The sequence below is a fragment of the Plasmopara halstedii genome (genome assembly GCF_900000015.1).
Source record: "Plasmopara halstedii genome assembly, contig: Scaffold_3060, whole genome shotgun sequence".
In the NCBI taxonomy this organism is placed as follows: Eukaryota; Oomycota; class Peronosporomycetes; order Peronosporales; family Peronosporaceae; genus Plasmopara; species Plasmopara halstedii.
This window is the reverse complement of record NW_020189964.1, coordinates 527,570-536,666: the sequence shown is the minus strand read 5'-3', so window position 1 is coordinate 536,666 and position 9,097 is coordinate 527,570. Positions and strand designations below refer to the sequence as shown.

Sequence of the window (9,097 nt, the reverse complement as noted above, 5' to 3'; positions counted from 1 at the left end):
TGACTTGGTTCGTTAGAGGCGTCAGATTAGATTATGCGGACTGAGATGTCTTCGAATGTCAGACGAATGAAGAACATCCAGTTAGGTGAAGATACACCAGGACCAGCCAGGCTTGCACTCGTCGGGCTGAATCAAGCAAATACACAGGCTATCCGCTCAGACAGATGGATACTATCTGCCAATCCTAATAGAGTATCTGGTCAGATAATACTGCGAGTATATACTGAATTGCTATATTTTTTTTAACAGTGATACTGGCCTACCCAAACGTTATCTGAGTAATTTTACATCGTTTTTTACAGTAGATAATCCTATTTCTTACTATCTTTAAATTTGCACTAATTAAGCTGTCCTCTCAATAAATAGTCGACTTATCTGTGCGGCCTGATACGGCGTTTAACGTCGCTATTTGAGTTATATCATGCCCTTCAAGACATATGAGCGTCCGTCGTGCGGGCTTACAATCTTTGCTTGTAACTGTCTGATATTGGATGACTGAAAACCATATTTCTTAATCTCAACAAATGTTGCACCGGTTGTTCCGAGCTCTAAAGAAAGAGCTTCACCTTGTATCAACCTGCTTTTGTTATGGTTAAATAATTTTTGTGCTGCATAGTAAGTAATTATCAAACAAGATCCATCCACAATTGTAACTATGGTGTTGGGTCCTGGTTTTGCTTCTGCTGATGCCAGTATTTTCCACTACCTGATATTGTAGTCGATTGTCATCCCCTCGTACACCATGATCTGCATTTTGTCATAAGTCTCTAAGCTCTTGTCCTCAACTACAAATTGACTCGTATCCCAGTCTTGTTGTCACTTTATTGTTATCTCTTTACTTTCTCAATACAATTTTGTTGACTGCTTTAATACCTTGTATAAAGTGACCATATCATTTGCTACAATATAAATAATCAAGATTGATATAAATTTCGTGTCTTCAAGCTTAATACTGGCTCCAAAATGCCCAATCTCCATGCTCGATCATAAGCGTTATCATTGGTTCAAGGCGACTTGCCCTGTTGAATTCCAGCATGTCCCGCTCATCCCAGTACTGTAATGTCTCGTTTTACGTGGATTGGAACTGCATTAATCGTCTTCTTATGAGGAATGTTCAGTTTTCAAATACTTTCAGTTAAATATATTGCTGTGAGTCTGTTGGCGCGCAGCTTGATCTACCTCGTCTTCTATGCAGCGCCCCATATTCAGGATCCTTGTATTTCCGATAGCAATAAATCATTCACACGGGTTTATGTCGCTATCAGTGCTATTTCTCTATCAACAGTCATGATCCACGTAAACTTACTCAGTCGCACTCGTAATGAGATAACCCATTATAACGCTTATGACATTCACTCGCACGCATGACATCAGCCAACAACCGATCTTGACCCAATTACAGAGTCGGAAATTTCCACACATACCTTTTTTAAGTGCTTGAAAGCCCATTATTCTTAAAAAGAATTCCTTCTGAAGTTAAACCTGTTTTCACAGAAAAATGCTCGAAAACGGTACCACGTGACAATACAACTGGTGAAACGAAGTAGTGATAAGCAAAAGATGCATCCAATGGCGATTGTATATATTGCGGAAGTTATAATGCCTTTCAAACAATGTGTAGGGAGGGTCGCAACAGAACTTGGCATCAATGATAATTGCATGGAGAGATTGGCACGAAAATTTAGCAGGTCATCAAAGTTCACATAAACGAGCCATATCGATCGTCGTACATGTACAAAAGAGAGCTACGACGTAACAATAGCGGCCAGGCGACGTTAAACATCAAAAGCCGCAAGGAAATAATATCGAGAACAAAAGAAGCTCAGCGCTTCTTTAGAGCTTTTTAGAAATCGTTTACTGCACTCATTTCACCTCAACCGCAGTAACATCAAGGATTACAGATTGTCAAAAGTCATTTCTAAGGTTTACCAATATGCAATTCCATGAAAGGTCATCCCTCTTTACAGTCAGATTCTTGTTTCGGCGATCAGATCCAATGCCTCTGTTTTGTAGCCGTCCACCACAATCGTGGCGTTCCATTCATTATACTTTCTGCAATATCGTTCTCATGACGGCAGCTTCTCTTCTGCTCCTTTTTGTCAGCGTCTGTGCAGCACACAATAGCGACATAAAAGACGTGACGAAAGCAGTAAGCACAAGTGAGTTGTACAATATCTGTCCCGTATTTGTCGAGTTTGCCAAAGAGAGAGAGCATTTGTCAGACAAAGAGCTCAAGGCCAATGCCGCGGATGCAGCCATGTCGGCTTATTTGTTAAGCCACCCGAATAATACTTTGTGGGACTACTTTAATCTCGAGCTCGAGCAAATACATCAGACATTTCTGAATCTGCCACTGGTTGAGCGCCTCCAACGAATGGTCAAGAGCGTTTTCAACTACTCGCTGGATACGGTTATTGCACTTGCCCACATGATTGCTGATGTTATTGAGTGGCTTCTCAATACGATTCGTCATCCGAGTGTTGGTCTTCAGCAAATTGTTGACTTTGGTCGTGATTTCGGCAAGAATTTCAAGAATTTATGGGGTTTATTAAAACAAGACCCGAAAAATACAGCGGAGAATATAGCGGGAGGATTCCTTTTGCATGTCGAGCATCACATGGCCGACTTCACAGCCGAGTCCATTCTTTTGGTCGGTACTGGTACCGCTATGATCGCAGGACTCATGCGTGGTGTGGAAGCGATTGCGGGACAACTGAGCGAAGCAGCATCCCACGCGCTGTTATCCGTGCTCGTGTTTATCCATATGATTGATGACCCTATTTTAATCGTTACTCCACTCATTACAAAAATATTTGAGACTTCCGGCGACCTCCACAACAGTTCCGTCAGTACCAATGTCACGACTGTGACGATTGTTGCAGTAAAGCCTCTGAAGACATGTCAGATTCCAGAAGAATATCGTCCTCAATTCTCGACTCGCGACTTGTGTTTGAGCTCGAGTTTGTATGTTCGTAAATTGATCTTTGGATCGACTAAGCGCTCGGCGTTGATGACCTCGCAAGAACGCATAGCTGCCTACAATCGATTCCACGACTTTGTATGTTGTTTTTTAAAAGACCACGAGTTTGAGGTAAATACGGTAGAAACCGAGGCGGCCATGTTTAGAAAAATGCTTATTACGACCCCCGTCAAGATGTCAAACTGCTCTCAGCTCATGGGTGAGTACACTACTGAGACAATGTGGACGCCCACTGCTAGTTACGAAAATGACGAACATCTAGATTAATGATTGCACAAAGTGAGGATTCGATTTATCATGTCCTCACATGAGTAGTACGCGGCTCAGAATTAGAGTGAGCTTTTAGAGGAAATTCTGCATAGATGATAAACATGAAGACCTTTTATTTGTTTTCAAATTTGAAAAGGAATTGATCAATGCGCCTCGGTCTCAGCATCTTTGATCAATTTTGCAATGAAGATGCTAAAGGTGAAGAAAAATACTCGAACGAGTTGCCAGGGCACATACAGATTTTATCGCTACTACGATTGTGACAAAGTAGGTGATGTCGGAATGATAATAACTCACGACATCGTAGCTGCGCAATTCTCATCAGCCGGACAAATGAGAACGGTTCATTTGATAAAATTGACCCCAGCTCGACAAGCAACGCGCTAAAGATTTAAGTTTTATAACCAGGTACAACAATTCTAGTCATTCGACTGACATAGCTCCAAACTGATCAACGACATCTCACCTACCGCTCCTCTTTCCACTATATTTTCATTATTCCCTGCATTGCTCAATTTTGCTCTATCTTACTGTAAATATTGCAATAGCTTCTGTTTAAACATTCACATGTCAGCAACTACTGGACTTGTATATGATTACGTGTGTAAGTTGTCGGAGCTACCGTCTGGGTCGAAGAAATGCTTTGCGTTGCCGGCATCGCAACGCAGCGTTATGTTGCTGAATATTCAAGGAGAGGTTTTCTGTATGGACCAAGCCTGTTATCGTAAGTCAAAGGAGAAGCGCATTCTTGTAATAATAGCCTCTAACTTGTGATGGTATATTCAAGATCACGGTGGACCTCTTGTGAATGGAGACATTGAGGAACTAGGTGGTAAGACTACCATTAAATGTCCATGGCACGCCTACCATATCGCGATCGAGACTGGAGAAGGTTTATACAAAGGCGTGGACATGACCAGAACGCCGTCTGGTAAGTTGCAGCCATCGTCTCCACGACTCAAGTCAAAGGGCGTTAAGCAACGCGTACACTTTGTTGAGTTGCGCAATAAAGGTCAAGATATCTACGTTGCAGACTCTTCAAAAATATTAGGTACATTGCAAAAGTCATAGCCAGCAATGACTGATAATGTGTATTAATCTCTGTTCAAACTTTTCTAGGTGCATCAACGCTTGCGTCCGATTCGTACGCGTTTCAGACAACCAACATCCCTGAAGCTGCGTCAAAGGGCAACGTGCGAATTCATTCGTCTTTTGAATGAGATCGCACGAGTTAAATTGATTCGCCGAACACTGCACACGTTTGTATAGGTATCGTTGTGGTTCTAGCCGATACCTCATCGTAGCGACTTGGTCACGATTCGCGCAGCTTCAGCACGCACAAAGAGCTTTGGACGAATGTAAGGCTTCTGACTCAGTAGCCAATAGTTCGCATCTTCTATTGTCACTTGATTGTCAACCTGACGTTGTAAATACCTGGACGCAATGCTTTCGTTCACGCGTCCATCTACTCTAACCAATCCGCTCTTATCTTGCTGCAATAAACGCTCCTTCAGATCTTTTACTGCCAACTCTTCAATATCCATCTCGGCCTCATCCCGTTCATCCTGAATCAATTTGCTTCGATCTACTTTCTTGCGCTTCTTTGCACGTTCTTTCTCAATCTGTTCCTCGCGCTTAGCATCTTCTAACAGCTGCGCTCGCAGAACTAGATCGTCTTGTCGCACTTTCGTAAATGCATCTTCGCAGCTGACGCGCAAGAGATCCGTTGCAGTTAATTCCATATGATTTCCTGGTCGTCCTGGGATCATTCCCATTCTTTGAGCTTTTTGGATTGCATCCAATGCTTGTGCTTGTGTGTCCCCGCGCTGCTTTGCAATCTCTACCATTTCTTCTATCACTTGTTTCAAATAAACATGGAGCGCATAAGCCATCACGTCAGTACTCTGACCTCCTAGCTCAACACCTGTTCGACGAGCAATTTTGTGCATTTGCGAGCGCAATTTCTCGGAATAAAATAGATCTTTCTCCACCCATTCTTCTTTTTGGCAAGACAACTGCTCCGCCATTCGCTCTCGTCGTACACCTTCCATCATAATCCTCCGTTCAGTTCCCAGCTCAATATTCGTGTGTGTTAAAACGTCTGCCTCATTTCGTATGTCATTGACGCTCGCTTGAGCGAGTTCTTGACTGACTAATTCTGACGCAGCTGCACTCACAGCCGCTACTTCTGCAGCAGTCGCTTTGCCTCGATTCACGGGTGTTAAACGTGGCTTTTTTGACGGAGATCGTGGCGATGGTGATGCCGTTCCACTATTACGCTTCAAAGCTCCTGACGGTGAAGACGCCATCACGGGAGTAGCAGTATTAGCGGTAGAAACAAACGGTTTCACTGCTTGTAAATGTGGGGATAGCGTAGGACTCGCACTCATAGTTGTAGCTGAAATTGGCAACAAACCGATTTTACACATAGGACAATTCGCTGTGTTATTTTTTGCCACGCATGTCTTGTAGTGTCCGTAAATTTGCTTGTACGTTTTGGCGCGAGCCTAGAATTATCAAATGTACGACATTAAAACGAATATCAACTTTTATTGACCACGCGGTACTTACCGGTGGGTTAGGAGTACTCATTTGCTTTAGGATCGTCTTGGCCTCCAGGCACTCTTCTCCAATGGGGCACGAAATGCTCGTACATTTTTCTACATGAAGAATTAACTGCAATAGTCGTCCATACTCTTGTGTCATATTAGCCGTCACATTCTTTTGCTGGGGCTTTGCTGGCGTCAATGTCATCGGAGGGGCAAAGTTTGGTGAGAGCATCGGGGCCGACGGTCCCGGCGATGACGTGCTGGGTTTTCGTTTAAGCGGTTGAGCGCTTGGACTTCGACTAGCTGCATTCTTTGGTGATTTCGTTTTCGCTAATTTTTTGGCTTTGTTCACTGCAGAGGACAGTGGCGTATTGTCATCATCATCACTATCAGTACCACGTCGGAGACCACCAGATTGTGCCGCTAATGTGGCTTGTGACACAGCGTACGTACGCCGCAAACCATCACAAAACGGGATTGAACAGTGGTCAGTCATACCCACAGCGCACTCTTTCGCATGGTATTTGACCAAGCCTTTTAACTGCTCACAATGCGAACATCCATTCGTTCCACCGCATGAGACGCTGTGCTTGAATACACGACGAACATCGTCACACTTTTTCACTTGACATACCCCGGGTCCAAGCGAACACGTTGCAGCATGAGCCAATAATCTTTTGGCAAACAATATTTTCTCTAGTGCTTCATTCCTTGATTGTGCGGTAGCCGGAGCAGAAGTCGATAATATCGTTGTAGCAAGATTTGTTGGTTCACTTTTAATACTAGGTACTGACGGTGTCGAGAGCATTCCAGCAGACTGAATTGACGTCGGTCGCGCAATTTGTGCTGCAATTGATGCTGGCATTGCAACCGGTGCAGCTGCTAAGGTCGGTAGAGAAGCTACAAGTGGCCGATTATTGGGTGCAATAGCCGTTACCTTTGGCGCATTGGCCGTTGCGGTAGTCGCGCCTGTTCTGGCTGCTAGTGGTCTGCCACCGGCTCCAGATGATGCAGTCGCTCCAGGTTCTGGTTTTACAGTGTTCTGTGTTCCCTATAGTTAGAATAGTGTGATCGAGTTAAAGGTCATACCAATACATCTTATAAGCTGCCTTACAGGTGTATTAGTGGTTGGAATGGTTCGTGTGAGGTCCATCTTTTGAATAACGCTCGAGAAAATGGTGTCACCTGCAATGCGCTTGATAATATCCACGATAGACTTTATATCATTTCCATTTCCCTTTCGCATTTCCGAGTGCAGTGTTGCGTATTGCTCCACAGGCAGCATCTGCTTTAATAGTGCAAACATTTGTTGAAACATTTGTTGCCCTGAACCTGGTGACTGCTTGGCAGCAGCAGCAGATACAGGGGGAATAGATGCTAGTGGCTGTGGATGTGGACGTATGGGTGTTGGAGTAGCAGGAGGTGTCATCGGTTTAGGCACAGGTGTCAATAAACCTCCTGGGGGCGTTACAGCCGCGGAGAGTGGGACTCCTGTAAACGAGCGCATGGAGGCTGCATTTAGAAACATCGAGAGAGTTATAGGGGGAAGTATCGAGTAAAAGTGAGATATAGCGTACAACTCATGTCTTCGTCATCTCCAGAGTCATCGCCACCATATAGCAGATCGTCGATTGGAGCACTCATGAATTCTTGTATGATGAAAGTGTGGGAGCCTAGTAAGAGGATGAGACATCTATCTACCGGTATATACCGCAACTATCAGTACTACGACGTACCAATCGAATCTCTTTAGTAAGCAAATAGGGCCAACCTGTACTCGAGAAGAAACGTCTAAAATTATTATTGCTTTATCAGTATTGCGAGCAATCAGAAACCAGAAACACCATGTTTGGATCATCGCTTGACTACATTTAATTTAATATGAAGATGCTGTAATCGCAAATAAAGGCCAGGACAGCAGCGTTGGCCACCATGTTGTCTCCGCGACGGACGTCTTTCTTCAATACAAGACCTTCAATTGGGCACATATCTGAAACGACACCGGATAACTCGGTAGATATGCCGTTACTGACTTAGCAGCGTGCTTTGTCCTTGCGAGTGTGAACAAGAACAGCTGGAACCACCGCGACAGCATTAAAATACACTGCTGACGGGAAGCTTGCATGCCCTTACCCTGTAGATATTCCGAAACGCGCAAACGATGCTTAATAAGCCATTTTGCGATCTTTGCTCCGCAGATAGTGAGTATTTACAATTTGTCCCCGCTGTACGGCTTCTGCTGCTTTCGAATGTACGCGAACAAACCACAGAGTTGTGACGAACATAGCATCAGCGAAAAAATAATTCCTCTTGGCGACATGGTCGATCTGGTGGAGACTAAACCACATTAGCACCAACGAGAATGCCGCTGTCTGGTCAAATTCGAGCTTGGTCGCCCGAAAGCTGGCCAGTCATGGTTAGTTCGCCATCCGTACCGATGCACACGATCCCGCTCCGCCACGAGGAGTCATTGGCATCAAACGCATTTCACGTCGTATGAACACTGTTATGGCCGATTTGTTCGTGTATAATGGCAGAGCATCACCGTGGAGATAGACCAGCGTTCTGGCACTTGCCCAAAAAATAATTTTGACATTTATTTACGACGTTTTTTGTGCGTGTCCTATCTCGAGCGCAGTGGAGTACTAGAGCTCGCCCAGCGGCGAAGAAGTACATCATGAATCGTTTGTGGACTGGTAGCGCAGATATGTAGCACAGATACCTTCACTGCAGCCTTGCAAGTAGCTGAGCTTTGTGACTTCCCGTGCAACGTCAACGGATACAGAGGAAATTCTGGGTGATTTTTAAACGGATCTCAAAACCATTCTGAACAAAAAAAGACTCAGTTTTGACAGAACACACCTCGATGTTGCCTCGTGGCCGCGCGTCTTTGTGCAATCTTAATACAGACAAGCGTGTGCACGAGTGAGATGATCCGACTCGTCATCAACATTGAATGATTAGTCACACCATTGTGTGATCACACCATATTGTGTGACCCACACCCTTCACACCAAGGCACGTGAAACTCCTTTACACTCTCCCCCATCAAGATTGTGAACACCTACACTTCACATTTAACTTTCGCCTCGAACAAGGCTCGCGTGTCTAAGGCACCATAACATCACCGGGACTTTCTTCACAAAATTCTGCTCAATGAGCCCTGTGTCGAAGACACGGACGACACCCAGCCTTGCTGGTTCCGAGAACACTCGCGGGCAGAAACCTTCTTCGTCTACTGCACGCGGTGCAACTTCGGATCACACGCCCGCGGCTTCGAAGGAAGCGCAACGCAAGC

At 44.7% G+C, this 9,097-nt stretch overlaps 3 protein-coding genes across 3 annotated transcripts; 2 read left to right on the top strand and 1 right to left on the bottom strand.

The window, feature by feature from the left end:
• Positions 1-2,068: 2,068 nt before the first annotated feature.
• Positions 2,069-3,247, top strand: PHALS_06616 (uncharacterized protein; the record flags this gene model as incomplete). The annotated part of the gene is made up of 1 exon (XM_024719936.1): positions 2,069-3,247. The coding sequence occupies one exon, from the start codon at positions 2,069-2,071 to the stop codon at positions 3,245-3,247; it is 1,179 nt and encodes a 392-aa protein (XP_024585185.1).
• A 570-nt stretch (positions 3,248-3,817) lies between these two features.
• PHALS_06615 (hypothetical protein PHYSODRAFT_505338) lies at positions 3,818-4,470 on the top strand (the record flags this gene model as incomplete). Its single annotated transcript, XM_024719935.1, has 3 exons — positions 3,818-3,974; positions 4,038-4,301; positions 4,370-4,470. 3 exons carry the CDS (start codon positions 3,818-3,820, stop codon positions 4,468-4,470), a joined length of 522 nt encoding a protein of 173 aa, XP_024585184.1.
• A 75-nt stretch (positions 4,471-4,545) lies between these two features.
• On the bottom strand, positions 4,546-7,443 carry PHALS_06614 (hypothetical protein F442_03916; the record flags this gene model as incomplete). The annotated part of the gene is made up of 4 exons (XM_024719933.1): positions 4,546-5,757; positions 5,822-6,850; positions 6,914-7,311; positions 7,377-7,443. 4 exons carry the CDS (start codon positions 7,441-7,443, stop codon positions 4,546-4,548), a joined length of 2,706 nt encoding a protein of 901 aa, XP_024585183.1.
• Between the last annotated feature and the right edge of the window lie 1,654 nt (positions 7,444-9,097).